This window comes from Telmatherina bonti, assembly GCF_933228915.1.
Source record: "Telmatherina bonti genome assembly, chromosome: 19".
Classification (NCBI taxonomy): Eukaryota; Metazoa; Chordata; class Actinopteri; order Atheriniformes; family Telmatherinidae; genus Telmatherina; species Telmatherina bonti.
The window spans coordinates 30,008,700-30,029,592 of record NC_136617.1 but is presented as its reverse complement, the minus strand read 5'-3'; the positions used below and the strand labels follow the sequence as shown (position 1 = coordinate 30,029,592).

The 20,893-nt window shown below is 39.3% G+C and overlaps 1 protein-coding gene across 2 annotated transcripts in view; it reads right to left on the bottom strand.

Annotated features, from left to right (window-relative positions):
• The window catches only part of slc66a2 (solute carrier family 66 member 2), a gene marked incomplete at its 3' end in the record, with an annotated part of 52,124 nt that overhangs the window by 18,004 nt on the left and 13,227 nt on the right, over window positions 1–20,893 (bottom strand). For both annotated transcript variants that reach the window (XM_079258411.1, XM_079258412.1), the window contains one exon: window positions 6,797–7,013. In XM_079258411.1, coding sequence (XP_079114537.1) covers window positions 6,797–7,013 — 217 coding nt within the window. The remainder of the gene's footprint in view (window positions 1–6,796; window positions 7,014–20,893) is intronic.

Genomic DNA, 20,893 nt, shown 5'->3' with positions numbered 1-20,893 from the left:
TATATATATATATATATATATATATATATATATATATATATATATATATATATATATATATATATATATATGTGGAAAGCCAATTTGACCAGAATTTTGAAAATTGTTGCAAATATTTCACTGCCAGTATAAATTGTCTGGATAAACATACGTGTTACAAACGGCAATTCCACAACTTTACAATGACATGATAAATGACACAACCATATTGCCAAAGCCCCAGAAGAAATCCTGATTCTGTTTCAGCAGACTGGGGACTGGATGTGCATAAACTAGTCTGCACATTGCGCTAAATGTTCTTTAGAAATTGAAGTATGTTGATTTTTGAAGGGGTGTACTTGCATTATTATGGCATTATTGTTATTTTAGTTGAAAATGGTCTCAAAATTACAACAATAATCACTTAGCGCAATATTATCGTTTATCGCAATAATTTCTGAGACAATTAATCGCATAGTAAAATTTGTTACCATGACAGGCCCATTTTGAAACATTAAAGTATGAGTGACAAAAGAGTGGAAGTTGGTGAAACTTTTATACTTTCTTCAACTAAAGTCTTTGCAGGGTCAGAATATCTATTCCCAAACAAGATTTTAAAAAAGCTTCAATTTATTAGTTGTTTGAAAGCCATTGTTTCGTTTCTCCTCATGGATAAAGGGGAGAAAAATAATGACAGCACTGACGCTTCCTGCTGCTCCCATGTTTGACAACAGAAAATAATTGCCTCTTTAAAAAACGTCAATGGCAGTCATCAGGGTCTGAGTGAGAAAACGCTTTCTCTACAGGTTTCAACAACAATAAGTACAGGAAAACGATCCATACTGGAAGCAGCACACACCAAGTGACACCTCTGCTGCAGTTAACATTCATTTTACAGGATCCAGATGTGCTCCATGCTACTTGTATGACCACTCCCGTAGAAAAAAATTTTTACAACTTTGCCTGCAGGTTTGTTGACATGCTTTCTGAAGGAGTGTATATAGAAGCTGGCTGGAAACGTCACGCAGAGTGGGGCTCAATGAAAAGTGAAACACTTGCTGCTTGCAAGACAAATCATGGAACGCAGCGTGTAGTTGGAAATGCAAGAGAAAGCGAGGGTGACCACCTCCTGCGTCCATATACTGAAGCCAGCTTCGGTGGACAATGTAGATTGGAGATAAAGTATCAAGTACAAAGAAATCAGGAATAAATCAGGTATGGGACAGAGAGGCAATGGAAAGGCCCAGCGTGGCAGCTGTCATGGCCGGTTAAGTGGACATGCAGCCCTGCAGGAGCTGTGTTATCTGTCTGCAGCTGAAAGCCAACCAGCAGAGAGGCAGGGGCACAAACGCCTCTAAGAGGAGAGAAACATACACCAAGAAAGCTGGCACGTGTCTTCTCTCTTCAAATGAAAAAATCTCAAACTTTCTGAATGCAAACATGATCGCTTAAACCTTATCACAAGTCTGATTTAATTACAGTGCTGGAATCCACTGATGTTTCCTTCATTTTCATGGATTATTTACATATGGTGGCGTGTATACCTCTGCGCCTCAGAGAGCTATTAGAATCGATTTTGAAATCATGCATCGCTTTAAAAAGGGGAAAAGAAAAATCAATGTTACATTTAAGCTTGTAATTACAGCCCGGGACTTGATGCCTTAATGAGCCGAAACGATGCATTGAAAAAAAGCCGGAGCCGGACACAATGCCTCATTAACATACTGACTTGTAAGGAGGGACTCTAAAAGTCTATTGTCATGTACGTTTAATTAACAGTTGTCAGATTCTACCTTACCTCCTGTTGGACAGGTGCTTCAAAGCTTAATCGGTATGAGTCAGTGATGAATGATCAGATGTCAGACAATATAATCATTACTGAGGCATCGCTCGGGGTGTCTGACAATGCAACACCCTCTAAGCTGCCACTGATTGAAGTTTCACTTATAAATAAAACATCAGGCATCAGCAGGAAGACTTACCATTAATCAAGGAGGAGAATTACAGATTTCCATTAGACATATTATCAGCCCATAATACTTTGGAAGAAGACAGCGATGGTCCATAATTATTAATCAGTGTGTTATGATGTGTCTGAAATTTGAGGGGAAAACTAGGAATTCGACAGAAACTATATAATTTTTTGTATACTTGGTCCCCATTAGTTGAAGACTCGCTGCTGTTCTACGTTTTGAGGTTTTTAGTTTTATTACAGGATTTATGGGGAAGCTCGCTGATATGAAATATGACAAACAGTTTGAAAGAACAGATTTGTACCTTAAATCCTATTTATGCACTTTTTTTTTAGGTAGATATAGAAATGTTTGTTGCACCTTTATTGCATGATTGTTTCAGGACAACCAGCAACAGACTTAAATCCTTGACGAGACGTGCTCTAAAATGAATAACATGGATGAAGACTAGTTAAATTATCGCCTGGAGGAAATTATAATGTATGATCCTGATTGGATAAAATCATTACTGTAGTTTTATTACAGCATGTTATTAGGGCTGGGCTATTAATTTGACTTTAATCTCGATTACGATCTGGGTTTTCAACGAACATGAAAATAATAGGGTGCATTTTTTTTTTTCTCTGCAGTTTCCTCTCCTGGTGTCTTCAGTTGCTGATCGAGCGTCTCTGGCGTTGCAGCGCTGTGCTGTAAACTCCTCCCACAGCCGCTTTGCTTTCATTCAGACACCGTTGCCAACTTGGCGACTTTCTCACTAAATCTGGTGACTTTTTTTTTTTTTTGTTAAAAGCAACTTGCGACAAAATCTAGCAACTTTTACTGGAGTTATTAGAGACTTTTTCTGGTGTTTTGGCGACTGACTTGAAGGCACATATTGTTCTGCAGTTACTGTAAGGAAGGAGCAGCGGGAGCCTCTCCCGTCCTAAAGCTAAACTACAACATAGTTTATACCATTGTCAGTGACAACTGGCTACATTATTTTTATATACATAGTTCGGCGAGTTAAACACTGTAATGTCCCTCCGTTACGGGGCGGGTTTATATTTATCTATTCAGTTTACATCAGTATTCGCAGTTTGTTTGTCATGACAAAGTGCTACAAACACCTGTGAGACAACCACACCTAACGCTCATTCTGGATAAAAGTGCCACCTGGCCCTCTGATTTAGGAGTGGTTATCGCGGACACACCGTCAACGCCTCCTCTTTTCATTGGTTCACAGAGGGCTATTCCGGGAGCAAGCCAGGACATAAAAAGACGCTGCTGCACTTTGACTGGAGGGGGAAGCAGCTGTCTGTTTCTGGTGGTTGTTCTCCTTTAACTTGGGTTCTGTGATGGATGTTGGTGGCGAACGTTTTGACGTTGTTTTCTTTTGAAGTCTTGCCCTGTTGTTTGGGTTCTTTGGAATACCCTGTGTTGGGTTATTCAGACCACCCTATTAAGGACATGGGAAAAGCTGCATTGACTGATTATTGTGTTATTATTTTTATTGTGATATGTTGTTTTACAGCATTTGTTTTTTCCTTTCAGCTGTTCCCCTTACCCCAAAAAAACCTAGTGTGTTGCTACATGCCTGATTGTATTGTGTGGGCTACCCAGGGGTATGTAATAAACTGCCTTTCTTTTGAATTCATGTTGTCTGCCGTATTTTGTTGCACCAACCTTCCAAACAATGGGTTGTAACCATAGACTGTATATAAAGAGATGGACGGAGCCTCTGTAATGTCACCCATAGCTTTCTGAAGAGCTGAATTGAAGCTCGGTGGGCGGTTCCTACCGTCGCCATGTTGGCAGCGTCATGTGCGTTGTCTCGCCCGGAAAATACAAATATGGGCAAAGAGGTGGAGCTGAGAGGGCAGTCGTGAGCGTCATGGTAGATGATTGACATTGAGCGAACTCCAAGCTTTCTGTAGCTAAAAGCTAACCGAGCTAACCCCGAAATAACGGGAGCTAACCAGCTAACGGAGGTTAGCGGGCTAAAGCTAAGTCACGTTGTTAACCGGCTAAAAACCGCGGTTGTTCTACGTTCTTCTTACTTGAAGCCGGAAATTGGTACATGTCAATCAAAAGGACACACCCCTAAATTTGCGGAACTTCGAGATTAAATTACGTTAAAACGGGCGACTTAGAAAAACATTCACTCTCCCCACAGTTGTCATGAAGGTAAACCTGACCTCTAAACCGAAAATGGATATTTGAACCAGGCTGTAAACATGTTTATTCCTGCTGTGAAGTTGGCCTTTTTAACATGGGAGTCTATGGGGATTTGCTCTGTTTTGGATCCAGCCCCTAGTGGATGAAGTGGGAACTGCAGTTTTATGCACTTCCGCGTAGGCTTCACTTTTAACCACAGGAGGTTGCCGCTTGGTCGTAACACAAAGCTTCATGTCATTTGTTGCTTTTCTAAAATTTGTGGAATCCTAAAGACATTGTTTAAAAACCGCTGTTTATTTGTTAAATAAATTCATGTTGTTAAAGATATTGGATAATTGTGTTAAATAACATCTCAATTTCAGTCAAAGTAATCATGAATTTTTTTTTTTTTTTTTACCATAATCGAGCAGCCCTACATGTTATTGCACTGAGCAACAGAAAACACCACAACCACTAACTTTGTCCAAACCGAAATGTTCTTGAGAATATTTTCTTCAGTGCCACAATCTTTATTAAAGCATTGTAGAACAAATTTTTTCATAAGAACGAAAAACGAGGAAAATGAATTCCAATGTCGTTTGGATCGATAAGAAGAAGAGATGTTTGGTCAGAATGCACAGCAGCATGTTTGGTGAAAAACATAAGCATAAATTTAAGCACATTTAAGCACAAATGCCTTATACATGTCAAGCATGACGGTGAAAGTCTGATGGTTTTGGCTCTTTTGTAGCTCAAGGTCCAAAACACCTTACAGTCATTCAGAACTAAATATTCTCAAGTCAAACGTGAGGCCATCTGTACAGTAGCAGAATATATCTACCACTTGTCAGGATCAGATCATAGCACTGAAAGAAGACATACTTTATGACTGTATAAGTATAGTACAATGTACAGTATACCATACACATGTGACTTACAGCTTTGATGTCAGCTGAGACAAAGCTAACAAATGATGAAGAATCAAAAACAAATACTTTACAGAGAAAAGCCCACCAGAGAAAACTGATCAAAAGACTTCAAAAGGATGAAAAATAACACATAAGAGCCAAATAAAATTAAGCAAGACAAACTAAAAGCAGTGATGGAACAGTAACCGTGGTAACTGGCCAGGACAACAACAATGTATGCATTGTCTATACAGTGATGCACAGAGCGATGATATGGGCCTATGTGAGTGCAAAACATGGTGATATTACATTTATACACAGCACCATGGATGCATGGGAATATTCCAGAAGCACAGACTAACAGCATGACTTGCAGCCTGCAGAAACTTGACAGAAGAAAAAACATCCTAGCATCAAAACAAATCAATCCCATCACTCAAAAGTTTATAAAGTAGCTTTAAAAGAACACAGAATTAAAAAAAAAAAAAGTGACCTTGCATGCCGTCTGGTATAAAAAAAAAAAAAAACATTTAAAATCTCTCCAGGCATCTGCAAAACTCTTGTCTTTGTCGTTTAAATGTGAGCTAGAATTTTAATTTTAAAGATCAGGAGTAAGTAGACATATTTTACCACTAAGTACTGCTGCCACTGTGTGGTTATATCAGTGTTTCTCAATCCAGATCCTCAGACCTCCTAACATGTTCTTACATAACTCCCGAGTCAGATTATGGAACTCCCTCATCAAGTTCTTTGCAGCCTGTTCAAGAGCTCTTTTATTCATTCAGGTGTATTATGGTACATTCACGTCAGGATAGTCCACTAGACTCGGTCCGGTTGGGGACTCACTCAGTTCTAAGGGGGGTGTGTATCCATGCAGACCGAGATTGTGTTCACGCTGCACTTTGGTCAAACGTGCCAAACCTTTACAATAATATATCCCCATTCTCACCAGAGGTGGCGCTGCACTAGCATTTATCAAAAGAGAGGACAAGATCCGTGTGAAGAAGAAAACTCTGTTGCGAGTTAAACATAGAGGCAAAACTATCGCAGTTTTTGTTTTTTTGGCCTATGCAAGTATACAGCAGAAATACATTGCAACAATGGACGCAGTATGAACAACAAATGAGGCAGAGGAATCTTAATGCAATAGCTATGTGTTTATCAACAATGCAATGCTACGTCAAATGCAGGAAGCAACTTTTTTTTGTAGCCTGCTTCCTGTATTTGGTCCGCTTAAACAGACCGAGACCTGTGTTTGTTGGTGGATTGAGTCCACTTCTTTGGTCCGAATCACAATTTGTTTGGTGCATTTACATTTCCCCAAACGAAGCGGACTTTCTGAGCAAACGGACTCGGATTCTAATCAAAAAGGCTGATGTGAATGTGCCCTGAAAGTGGGGTTATCTATAAAACATGCAGGGCAGGGGTCCTGAGGACCTGGACTGAAAAACACTGAGTTATACAATGGTTAACCAGAAGTCACACCCCTACACTTCTCTCTGGACAAGTATCACACAATGAACCCAAGATAACAGCTCAGTTTGTTATCTGGATGTCATTTGATCTACTGTGCATGAATGTGACATGCATTAAGCCAACACAGCCCTCTTATTGAGTATATTTTATCACCCCCAACTGGGAATATTTGTGTTTTCATCGACCTAGAATGAGGAAAGATTCAGGTCCTTGTTCATTCCATACTACACAATAATTGTACAATTCATGTTACTCTCCCTGACCTTACCCAAACAAGCCTCCGTCAAGACTTCAAACACAAAGCAAGAGTTTCATATTGATCTGTACCTCATGCCCTCTGTGGACTTGTTCTGATAGTTGCAGTAGAGCTGTGGTGTGCCAAGCATCGCTTCAGTGAATACAGCCAGGAAACCCAGGGATTCCACAAACAGCGCCGAGTCCAGGAGGAGGTAGGTGATGTAGGCCGCCACCAGTGTGAAGGCCAGCACGCACTGAACGTAGTCAACAAAGCGACTCCATGACCAGAAGTGGTTCCAGTCAAAATCTGAAGAAACAAAACACAGGAAAACCACAATTAAGAACAAATATAGTCATACTTCTCTACAAGGCAGAGCAGTCAGACATGACTCTCTGCAGGAATCTCTGCAAACTACTTTAGGTGAGGGGAGTTTTCTACGAGACGATGCTGCTTTAGTAAAAGAACTTTGCTATAAATGATAGTTGGATAGTTTATTTCTAAAGTAACCTGTAGGCTTTTCTTTGTGTTGAGAATGAAAAGTCCCCCAAGTAGTGGTGCAACTTGTTTGGCCTCATACTTTATGATATTAGATAATATTTTGGTGCCTGCAAAAGACTGTGGTCTCATTATTACCCACCATTGATTATTACTGGTCAAGCAGGGACAGATTTGGTCCATCATAATTTGTTCTCTTTTTTTTTTTTTTTTTTTATTACTTGAAGTCTTTCTTGTACATTTATCATAATTTCCAGTGAGTACTTTTACAAATTCATCCAGTGTAAAAACTCCCAAATTTTATTTAGCCTTGCTGCCCCCGTCCCCCGTCATGACTCTGGCCCCCCCTGGTGTGCCTGCCCCCCAGTTTGGAAACCACTGTTTAAGGTAATAAAAGACAAAAATATAGTTAAAAAGAAGCATTAAAGAATTAGCCATTTGGTTGTCTCTTGTGTTGTCCAAAATACTTAATAAATGTATGAACTTTGTATATTTTTACCTCCGCCAAGGAGGTTATGTTTTACCCACCGTTTATCTGTATGTCTGTCTGTTAGTGCTCAAGATAACTCAAAAAGTTATGGACAAACTTTCATTAAATTTTCAGGAGTCATTGGAAATGTGAATAGCAGTTCATGTCAGAATCAGTGCAATTCGTTTGCTTCTGGAGCGCTGGCTCTGAAGGATCCACAGGTATAAATAAATGGCAGCCGAGAAGTGCGACTGTGCAACAGGTAAGGACATCTGTTGTGTTTATGTGCAGACTTTTGATGTGCTTCTGATGCACGTTTTGATGCGCGTTATTAGAGCACGATGTAAGGCATTGCCCGTATTTGGGCTTGTTCATTACCTCCATCAAAGACTTTATGTTCTACCTGGCGTTTATCTGTTTGTGTTCAAGATAACTAAAAAAGTTATGGACGGATTTTCATGAAATTTCCAGGACTTGTTGGAAATATGAAAAGGAAGAACTGATTTAATTTTGGTGGTGATCCATTTTTAGTATTACCTTTTTTTTTTTTTACTTCATTACTTTGTTTTCAATACTGGAAGATAATTATTTCAACTCACGCTGATATTTGGCTGGGATTGGGTTGACTGGGATTGGATGACACCATCATAAAAAAAAAGAAGAAATCTGACCATCTTATTGGTCGAGAGACCAACAGGAAGTCATTGCTGTTTACAACCAACCTCAAAATGTAGGTCTGCTGACATAATTTACATGTTTTTAATAACAAAATGTAATAAAACATGAACCTAGCGTGGTTGAATTCACATACGAAGTTCCCGGAAAAAACCACCGCACTTAACGGCTGGATTGAAAACTTTGTTGAAATGCTAGAATTGTCTCTAGCTCACGATAGGTCACCCAAAGAGTGTGCTTGTGATAGCGATTTTACCCATTAAGTGTTGTTGTGTGGTTCCTGAGATATTTCAGTGTTGACGCTGTTGCGCGTACCAGGTGAGTGGTGGATATTCTTTACTAGTGCCGTTATTTATTATTAAGATATTGCAAACGGACGTTCAGTGTTCAGTACTTCATAATTCTCATCACCACTGCTACACATAGATATTGCTGGGGAGTTGTTGTTTATTTAGAAATTGCGAGTTATCAAGGTAAGGCCACAGATGTTCTTGTGTTGTGTGTTCTATGTTTTATATATATGTTTATTGAGAAATTATTAGTTATTACATGTATTAAGATGTGACCAAAGGAGTTTAAGCGTTGTTTATTTTATGTTTATTTAGAAGTCTTTAGTTTTGCAGGTATGACCACAGATGTTCTAATGCTCACTTTTTATGTTTGTTTAGAAATGATTAGTTATTAAGATATAACAACAGGCTTCTAGTGTTTTTCCACATTTTTTTCCCGCATTGATACTGCTACACGTTAGATATCACTGGTATGTTCTTTATTTTTATACACTTATCATAAGTTTTAAAATATTAAACAGGAGATGAAGCATTGAATTTTTCACATTTTTTACATCATCACTGCTAGACATCTCAGTTGTTTATGTTTCTTTGGAAGTTATAAATTGCCTCCGCCAAGGAGGTTATGTTTTTTACCAGCATTTATCTGTTTGTTTGTGTTCAAGATAAGTCAAAGAGTTGTTGGAAATGTGAAAAGGAAGGACTTATTTAATTTTGGTGTGAGGCGGATCACCATTTGGATTGAGGAACTATTTAAAGGTGGAAGTTTGCTCTCTCCAAGGTTCTTTTCTAGTTATGTTATACACCAAGTATGCTTTTACTTTTCTTAAGCCATGAGGATCATAACGAAAAGCAGTGGGATCAACTAAAAAAATACAATTTTTCATAAAAAAGACAGTTGTTACATTTTTTTTACACTGTTTTAAAGGAAACATTTCTATGCTTATATAAAACTGGTTGAACATAGATTTTATAGACCTGATGGATAAAATACGGTCAAAAAGGTCAGACAGACTTAAATTGTACTGATTTTCTAGAAGGACTCTTGAATTGATGCAATTTGATCATGCATCCATGAATCTATGCAAACTGATGTATGTGTATAACCCTACTGGACTGTACTTACTATTTTATTACCATTCATGAGTGCATGAGTACAAAACAAAACATAATACTGTATTTTGAATGTCACTGTTGGTTTTGTTTTTCTCTTTTTCTTCCCAGCTCTTTTCATAATTTGATGATGTATTAAGGTACCAAGAGATTCATGCACCAATTTCCTTGAGTTTTATGTCTTCTGCTCTTCAGTAGAAAAATAAAAGGTCCAACCCAATCGTGTTAAATGTGGGATCTAATTTGTGAAGCTCAGCTGTAAGTAGAGGTTGAAACTGATATTTTGCATAATGCTGCTAATATTTCAACCTTTGTGGAAATAAGGCACAGTGTTGCAGCATCAGGGATGGTTTTCTGTTACATGTTTCAAACTTTGGCACCTCCTACATTCGTGGAACGTTAATAACAGCACAGAGTTTGATTTGTAGCAGTAATCAGGACTAGTACACTATGCCATTTACTCATTTTCCCAAATTTGGACTTAACTGGGTTTTTGGTTTATCTGGCCTTTAAAAATAAACAACTCTTCTGTTGTGAAATGTTTTTAACCAACTTTACACAGAAAAGCTGAGAATTTTCACACCACTCCCACCATCCATTTCAAGTATTCAGAAGAAACACAATATGTTGCCGCTTCAAAAATACTTATGAGACTCAATTTCATCCATTTTAATTTATTTTCTAAATAAAACTGTTTCCTTTCAAGGTCTTCCATGGAGGTTTTATAAGGAGTAAAGGTGGTGAAAAGTGCTGTGGTCGTGGTACTTTCTGGACACTGATGAATGATTTAAAACCCTGTTATCAGCACCAACTCCTCTCATGTGCATGCTCTCTCGAAGGAAATGATTTCATAAAGATTCAGAGCACAATGCCAGCTTCCTTTAATAAGCAGAAGAACCAATATTCATCTCCAGGGTGCAACGTATCGATTGCTTCAGGAGTCTTTCAGACAAAAGGAATGATCTACAGAAACCAACAAGACATTATTTCTCACCTGAAATGTCTTTGATTTACAAACAAATGCAACATATACTGTCATGCTGGTTTCATGAGAGCAGAAGAAAAGAGTTAATCGTGAAAATCTCTTCAAGTATTGCTGAGCTGCTGTATCTTGGAAGCAAGAGAGCATAATCATGTTTAGATGAGGTTTCTATACCTAGATGAAACATCTAAGTACTCCAAGGGGCCTCTGGAGAAGTGCTTGTAAAGCAGATAAAGAAATAAAATAAATGCAGAAGAATCCCACCTCGCCGTTGTTTACTGAACCAGTTTCTCAAGACTTGATTAAATCAGAAATGAAAGGCAACAAATGTTGATGACATTTGGTGACACCGCTGGAAGAATTATTTGCTTCTTAGAGTTAATGGTAACTGATTCTGACATTTAAATGGCATTTCTGAAAGCCCAACGCAGCCATGCATGTGTGCAAGCTAACGCAGCTTTCCAATACTGAGCCAATCCAATTGTTTCTTCATGAAAGGTGAGATAAACAGATTCCATAAATGAAAATTAATAAAATGTCAAAAGAGCCATTCAAAGCAGGTCACAGCCTTCTGTCAAATGCCACCTTACTACGCAAAAAGCCAAATGTCTGACAATGCCAAATGGTTACCCCGAGGCACACATTACTGTTAGAATATCCACTGAGAGCTATAATGTGCAGTGTAAAGCGGTGTTTATTCAGTAGGTGCAGATAGCTGGTGTGGCTGTGGAGCTTACAGCGAAACCAGGGTAGTGTGAATGTGGGCCAGCTTAGCACCATGCTGCCGCTGGCTGATAACAGTAAAACACAGTGGGAAGCCACCAAGAGCGAAGAGTGCCAACATGGCTGCTAAAGGGGCAGAAAACACAAAAAACACATACAAAGTACAAAAAAACAAAAAAAACAAATGATATGCCAAGTCATGATGCCATGAGGAAGAACAGACCCATATCAGTGGTTGTTGGTAAAGCAAGATAAAAAAAAAACAAAAAAATAAACATGGAAAACTTTTATATAATTAGCCTTGCTAGCATGCTGGCTAGCCCAGTTCGCTAGTTAACCAGTAAACAGTAATATAGCTATTAAATTACACACAGGGATGTTTAATCTAGTCATTTTTTAAACCAATATCCAATATACTGATTTTGTCCATTTCTTGATTTCCAATATAGATATCAAACAACACTGATATTTTTGGAGCAAGTTGTGCCAAACAAACTAAAAATATATTTAAAAAAAAAATATATATATATATATTTCATTGCTTATATTTTGTCATTTTGAGACTTAGCTAAAGAGTTTGATATACAATACTTGCATGTTGTATGAATGCTATGTCATTAAAAACAGTTAAAACAACCTTTTAATGTCGATATTGGATGCCAATATCAGACATTTCTAATTATACAGAATCTTATGATGTATAATGCTAATATGGGTATTAAAAAATTACTTTTATGATATTAAATTTAATCATGTAAAAGCTGTCAATGTTAAGCTAAAAGCTGGAGCGACCATGTTAAATGTGAAAAACTCTTTAAATGCATTAAGGAAAAGAAAAAAGTATTAAATTTTACAATATGGTTTGATATACTACACTATATAGTTCATGATATGCTATGATATGATATCTCACATTCTGCAGATGGAAAAGGAGAATAGACTGCAGAAGTGCCACTAGACAAAATTAAAGATAACTTTTCTTTCTTTCTTTTAACATCTGGCAATTTATTTCCATGGGGAGCGATTCTGTAAAATCCTTTTTATTTAAAAAAGATAAAAAAGATAATTATTTATGCAGTCTCAGCTTCCCATGTAGCTGCCTGCATTCCTTCATGCCAGTTCAGTCCTGTTCGCTTCACCATGCAGCGTAGGTGCCTATTGGAGGTGTTGAGGTGACATGCCTGCCTCCAGGTCTGAGCAGAAAAAAGTAAAACATTATGTTAGAAAAAGCAGTGTGTCAGTCCATTTCCCACTGACCATTAAGAGATGTTTATCTCAGCAGTTCACCTCAGCCACTCACAGCCGTACACCCACTCTCGCTGTGCCATTAGAGTGCCCAAAGGAAATCTCTTCTTCCTCTTTAATTCCCGTGGTGTGCAGCAGTGATGGTGGCACTGTGTGGGAACAGACTGGAGTTGCATACAGTAGACTGCCTGCGGTGGCCAAACTTTAGAAGTCCCACACAGCTGCGGTATGTGGGAAGACATGGGTTGGAGGTGGAGATTTCAATTATTTGCTTTCCAGCTGATCTCTAACAGCTTCAGTTTGGCCCTGAGCAGGTCTACGGAGGCACTTGAAACAATGACCTGCTGTCACTTGAAGGCATCCGTGAGAGAAGCAACAACATTATCGTTAGTGAGTGTTACACCGCCCTCTGAGCTTTGTATGCATGGTATTTTTAGGCCCCTGCTAGAAAGACGAAAAAAATTGCACGTCGATAATAAAATAAGTATATCTCTTCTACCTCAAGGTCATTTTTAATACTTGGGAGTCAAAATGAAGGTTTGAGTTTGAGAAACAGTCGCCACCTGGACGTAACTAAGCAAACAGGTAAGAGCTTCCAATCAAATAATTACTGCATGGATGATGATGTTTCAAACCTGTGGTAATTCAAAATAACTTACTGTTTCAGAAGGGTTCAAATTATTGACATTAAGCAAACAAAACAAATAACTGAAATTGGGTTGATAAATACTCAACGCATTATTAAAAACTGGAGGGATACTGGGGGAACCATCGTCTTTCAGAAAATAAGTAGCTGGAAGAAAATCTTAGATGATTGTTTTAATGCTTGGTGAAATCAAATTTCAACAACAAAAAGAAAAAACAAACTAAAAGTCGAACTTACAGCTATGTTTAATGCTGAAAGTAGTGGGAACTTGAGGAAATGAGACTGAACAGCTGTGTAGCCCGAAGGGAGTCACTTATTGGAAATAAAGGCTTTGACTTGTTAATAAAAACTGGACTCTGGAGCAATGAAAGAAGGTCATGTGGTCTGATGAGTCCAGATTGACCCTGTTCCAGAGTAGCTGTGTTTACATTACTTTTTTTAAAAAAAATTCGTAATTGTATGTTGCGACAAACAACAATTGCGATTTGCGGTTGTTTCTATTGAACAGCGTTAAGGACATAAGCCTAAAGTCTTGTAAAATGTCATTACTCACGAGATTTTATGAAAATTGCGGCTGATGCAAGTTAGCCATGTAGCGTTGTTTTGGTGTTTTCTACTTGAAGCACGGAATTTAATACGGGTTTTTGAAGTTTTTCTCCCTCATTTTCTTTTCTAAAACTCCGAAATTCGCTATTGTTTGCTCCGCTCTGCACCATCTTTACCAGATATGAACTGATCTTGACCCCCCAATGTCACGTCTGGGGACACGTAAATGCGAAAGAAGTGTTTCCATTACACTTTTGTGAAATGTTTCTACATTGAAACGTCGAAAAAAAACACCTAATGATTGTGTCCAAACTTTTTAGCGCTATTTGAGACATTTTTTGTAAATTTAGGTCTTTTCATTAGCACTTTTTTTATTGCCATATTTATTTTTTGTGCAATTCCAGGTGTAACGGAAACACACCAAGTGACTGTGGCATCAGGGTAAGAAAAGAGTCGGATGAAGTGATGCAGCCATCATAGCCTAGTGTCTAATGAACAAGCCTGTGGGGGCAGTATTGTGATCTGGGCTTTCTGAAGTTGATTAGGTCTGGGTTCATCAGCATTATGTGTCCAAAGTATGTTGTCTGAATGATCAGATTGTTCCATCTTCCCTCATGGCACAGTCATATTCCAAGATGACAATGGCAGGATTCATCAGGTCTGATTGTGAAAGAGTGGTTCAGAAAACATGAGACATCAGTCTCGCATATGGACTGGCCACCACAGAGTCCAGACCTGAACCATGTTGTGAATCTTTGGTATGTGGTGGAGAAGAATTTGCACAGCAATCGGACTTCTATCGTCACTAAAATGTCTAGGAGAAAAACTGATCTAGCTATGGATGGAAATCCACCACACACCACTGCAGAAGTTTATCAAAATGATGTCACAGTGAATGTAGCTGTAATCAAAGCTAAAGATGGTCCAAGGAAACATTATTGTTAGATGTTTTCCCCAAGAGGCAGTTTATACACATATGTGTTACTGGGGTAGATTGAATGAAGTTGGCACACAGCCGAGATAAAAACCGTTTCAGCCTGGATAAGAAAAAAACAATTTCAGTATGAACATGAATATCGCATTGGAAAGATGCAGCTGCAGCTCTAAGAATCTGACAAATCATAGTACAATATGTGAACATTATTTCTACTTAGACCATCTTTGAAAAAGTCCATTCATTCAACTCTCTGGTGGGGGGTATCTGTGCAAATTACCCTGCTTAAAGCAACTCCCCCTTTAAGAGACGTGTGCTTCATAGGATCCTAAGATGTTCTCAAGCCAGCCGAGAGATATAATCCCTCCAGCGTGTCCTGGGTCTTCCCCGGGGTCTCCTCCCAGAGGGACGTGCCCAGAACACCTCACCAGGGAGGCGTCCAGGAGGCATCCCGACCAGATGTCCAAGCCACCTCAACTGGCTCCTCTTGATGCGGAGGAGCAGCGGCTCTACTCTGAGCCCCTCCCGGATGACCGAGCTTCTCATCCTCCTCTCGTTCTTTCGGTCACGACCCACAGCTCATGACCATAGGTGAGGGTAGGAACGTAGATCGACTGGTAAATCAAGAGCTTCGCCTTCTGGCTCAGCTCCTTCTTCACCACAACAGACCGGTGCAGAGTCCCCATTACTGTAGACGCCGCACTATCCGCCTGTCAATCTCACACTCCATCCTTTCCTCACTCATGAACAAGACCCCGAGATTTTTGAAGTCCTCCACTTGAGGCACGACCCTTACTCCCAACCCGGAGAGGGCAATCCACCCCATTCTGGCTGAGGACCATGGTCTCAGAGGTGCTGATTCCCATCCCAGCCACTTCACACACGGCTGCGAATCGCTCAAGTGAGAGCTGGAGATCACGGCCAGATGAAGCCAACAGGACCACGTCATCCGCAAAAAGCAGAGACCCAATCCTGAGGCAACCAAACCGGATCCCCTGAACACTTCAGCTGCGCCTAGAAATTCTGTCCATATAAGTTATGAACAGAATCAGTGATAAAGGGCAGCCCTGGGTGAGTCAAACCTGCACTGGAAACGAATCCAACTTATGGCCAGCAATGCAGGCCAAGCTCTGACACCTGACCTGGCTTTGATGAAGTCAAGCAGAACAAAAACCAGAGAAGTTTCAGGCCAAGTCTCCCAGGCTATTGTTCAGCCATTTTTCCCCCCCAACACCCTCTAATTACGGGGCCTCAGATTTAAAAATGTCAAAGCTTTCTCTTGATTCAGAATATCATTCCAAGGTCTACGGTCCTTATATGTCCCTAGGCAGGTTACTGACCCTTCAGAATGAAATGATCCATTTACATATGCTAAATACAGTGAATATGCAGGAGGACCAACAAGCCAAAAACCAAACAGAAGAAAGAACCTAAATCTCGTGTTTTGCTTTGCATCTCTAATGTCATACAAACTGCGTTCAAAATAACTGTTTTTCTACAGTCCTTTCAGCTTCCCTTTTTTTGTTTTACTAAGAAACAGTTTAATATCAGCTAATGTTGGAGGGAAGATGGCATTAAATTGGAAACAACACAATGACAGCATTTCAAAGGCTGAAAGTTTTCCCATTATTTCATCATGAATTTGATTCCAGCAACACAGTAGGAAAACGCAGTAAGCTGGGTCGTATCGTACAGCCCAGCAGGCTGTTCTTCCTCTGAGAAATGTGTCTTTTGGCTGAACTGTTATTTCCTGATACTTAAAAGCTTCACCAGTTAGAGAATTTGCTATTAAATTAAATAAAAACACAGAACTCTGAAAACCATTGGTGATGCCTAACTGGATAACAGGAGGGAGAACTGCTTCAGTGCATAAAACCTTCCACAGTGTCGATGTTAGTCAACTCTAAACAAACCTGGAACAAGTGTTTGATAGAGAAGAGCAATCTCAGTTATATTCATGATTTTTGTTTCTTTATTTTGGCTTTCTTCTTCTTTTTTTTTTTTTTTTACCTTTAGTTAAACATTGATAGTTTTCTCATTGGGATAAAGTGGTGAATCAAGCCCCCCCTGTCGGACAATAAAATATAACCTTAATAAACAGTACACAGTTAATGTTTTGGGGTTTGATGAAAAGTAAATGTAAAGAATTCAATAATTTATTCAACTAACTTAAAATTGAACTATAGCAAATGTCAAGACAGGAGTATGTATTTTTTAACATAATGCAACATCAACTTGAAAACAATCAACTTTTTTTCAAGAAATATTAACTTGATCAACTTGTAATATCCGTGTCTTATCATTGTAGAATTTCTAATTAAAAACATAAAGAAATAAATGCACCTTTATCAGTTTCACTTGTCTAACTGCTTGTTTTCACAGTTGATGAATTAGCTAATCATATCAGCAAATGATCGCACTGCAGACAAGCAGACATGGTCGGGGCAGATGCCTGTTCTGGCATAAATACCCAGAAAGTAAGAATCCGCCCTGCATCCTGCTGCTGGGGGTGTAATGGTGTCTGACATATTTTATTGATACACTTTTAAACACCACTTGTTGGCCATGTCCATCCTTCTATGACCACAGTTGACCATCTTCTGGTGGATACTTCCAGCAGGATAATGCACCGTGTCATGAAGCTCAAATCATCTCCAATTGATTCAATGAACATGGCAATAAGTGGCCTCCATAGTCACCAGATCTCAGTCCAAGAGAGAAGTTCCAGGATGTGTTGAAACGGGAGATTCTCATAATGGATGCCATTATGTCAATATGGAGCAAAATATCCAAATAATGTTTCCACCAACTTGTTGAATCTATGGCATAAACTTAGGCAGTTCTAAAGGAACATATGGGGTCAAACGCAGGACTAGCAGGGTTGACAGAATAAAGGGGGCCATAAGTGTAGATGAAGTACTTTTAGATTGTTCCATTTTGTTTCTATTCTATACTTTATAAACTGCACCAACATATCACAGTTGGATTTAGTTGGAAAGACAGCCTTAAGATTGAAAGCTTCCCTCTGCTGATGTCCACCAGTAAGGCCTCTGCCTGCTTCCACAACAGCCACCAACAACCACCAGGCCGTAGCTCCCCAAACGCACATGTAGAGTGAAGGCTAGTGTTAGAGGTGGAGACCTGAGCTGAATGGCTGATTTACTGAACCGTCCCAGTTCCATAGGAGGCATGAAAAAGGAGTGAGCTTAAGTGGTTGTCTGCTTTTGACATTTTTCCAAGCAAGTCCCTCTTGGAGGACACCCTGGAGTAAAGCCAGAACACACTGGAGAGATTATACATCCCTTAAGGCCCATAACGCCTCTGGAGTCCCCAAGGGGAGTTGGTGAGTGTCTCTGGGGAGAAAAATGTCTTGGTTTTTCTAACGGATCTATTTCCTCTGCAATCCAATATCCAAGAAGCAAAGGAAAATGGATGAAAATAGGATTGTATTCATGCATCCACAGCAGACAGTGTTCCTACTTTCCAGCTCAAAGGAACAAAGAATTTCAATAAAACAGATAGGTTTACGCAGCTGTTGTCCTGGTGAGGGCATTGTACACTAATGTCAACTAACTTTGGCATCCATCTTCTCATGCCTGAGGAAGAACTTTGCTTTGTTATGACAAAAATGATGTGTTATCCTAATTTTATAAGGAAAGTCAAAGGTGTGACGTGTAGCTACGATTAAGTCAGATTATACTAACTTAGTAATTACAACTAAGTTCTAAAACCATTTAGTTAATGATTCCTGTAATAATGTTTGTTACTGGAAATGTGTGAAAACCTGTCAAATGGAAACTGTCAAAAACGGGAAAATCAACGTTTGACATACTTCATATTTCCACTGTATTTATTGACAAAAGGCAGACTGGTGTACAGCTGCCAGTACACGCTACTGAGGTCTTTGTTATTCCATCTGGACGCACATGTGCTAGCTGTTCCACTACAGAGACTGGACCACAATACGCTGGGTTTTATGCTCCCATGCATGCTTTACATCAGCAATGCATGCACTGGAAGGGATCATGTTTCCAGATCCCTTCTAATAGCAAGATAGCAAACATGGCAATGGTGAGAAGCAGTGCAGTCGACGGCTGTGGTCCCAGTAGCCATGAAATATATCATAGCTTCTTCTGTGTTCCTTTTACTGGTAGCAATGATACACTGCACCATAATATCCCCCCAATTTCTGGTGATACTGCTCAGTTTGCTACATCTGGTTACACATCTGCAAGCTCTTTGAAAGGGACTGAAATGTGCTGTAGATGTGCAGAGAACGGAAAGAAAGCAACATACCTATAAAGCCTAGTTATATTAAGCATCTGTGTCCCTGTGCAACAACACTAGCACCTGTTCAAAAATAAATTTTTTTGCAAATTGGCATTGTCTTGGTGTGTATAGACAAAAATACTGATATTTCACCTTCGAATTATTCATAATTTCATGTTTATTCGCATTGTTTCCAGTGTGTCAAGGTCTCTACGCCCCCACTTTTTGTGCATAATGAGCCCAGTGCAAAGGAAGTTGAAGTGAAAAAGGAATAAAGTGTAAAACATTAGTTTTAAAGATGGAACAAACTCAAGTCTCACGATTGGGATACGAGTTGGAGGTCACGTCCAAGTGTCTATTAACACCTTTTTCTTCTCGACCCCTTTAAACAGTGGCTTTTACTTTTAAATAATCCGGCAGCACAGAATAAGGACACCATGTTGCCGTTTCAGAATGTACAAGAAGAGACGACCAGCCCACTGACACGTCCAGACGCAAAACCTACTGCAAGCTTTAAACTTAACACAAAATTTCTAATACTTCTTCCACTATTGCATCTTATTTCTCCTCAGTCAAAACCTGTTTCTCTTGCTCCCTGTAGGTTTCAAACGGTTTTATTTCAGCAATATTATTATTTACAGAAGTGACATAAAAAGCTGAAAGCAGCTTAAAAAGAATAAGAATGTACTTGGAGAAGATTGAAGTTGCCGCTCTGTGAGAACAGGAAAGTCTGAAAACTCTGAGGCTCCAGATGGCTTTCCCATCAAGGAACAGAGCTGTTTTACGGTTTGCTTGCCGACACTAATTCATTTTTATATTGCGGGAGATTCTGAAAAAATCCAATCAATTTTTGCCCCCAGGTCCCAAAAATAAATATTTAAGTCACACAGAGACATTAAACAAAGGAAAACTTCGCCCACTATCGCTGTCAAAACTTCTTTCTTTAGATGTTTGATGTTATTTTGTTCCCTTACAAATTCTTTTACCTCCACCTGAGTAATCACCAATATTTTTTATTCTGACACAGCCAAATGATCTGATCTTTTAATCTCCTTACAGGATTGCAGCAGGCAATCCACATAAATCTCACTGAGCTACTATTACACCATTTATTCTCTCTGAAAACTACAACATACGACAAACAGGAGGTGGTTTGTTGTCGGAGATGGAAAAACTGCTGGTGATCTTTGAACCACACAGTAACAGGAGGTGATATCAGCCACCAATTAAACATTAAGTTAGCATCTCTTCAGGAAATGTTCATAGCTAGCAACATCTATAATAATAAGTTGTGTAGCCATATGACGAGGGTGTATTAGAAGTCAGAGATCTTGTTTTTTTTTTTCTGTCCAGCTATTAGATGAAGCTACCTGGTGGGATAATAATGCTGCTTTCATGAGCGCAAGTAAGAGCTATGATTAAGGTCTTGAGGGGAGGAATAAGAAGGTAGGACGATGGGCAATCAGAGAACACTCAATGGTTCCTTTATTTGGTACAGATTGTACCAAAGTCTCCCTGGTTCAGGACTTCTGTTACTCAGATCATCACTGAAACCCCTCATATCACCATATCACAGCCCATACACCATTAAACAACCCCCCGCCCATACCTCCAAGGTCATCCACAACCTCATCCCTCCATGTCTGTCTGATATTGTCCACATCGCCTCCCCATCTGGTTAAACTAGATCTTCTTCCTCCATTCACCTCCTTGTGCCCCCGGCCTGTATCAGCACCACGGTGAGCAGAGTTGCTGCAGATTTACTGGTTGTTATCTTGACCATGCCTGCATGACTAAAT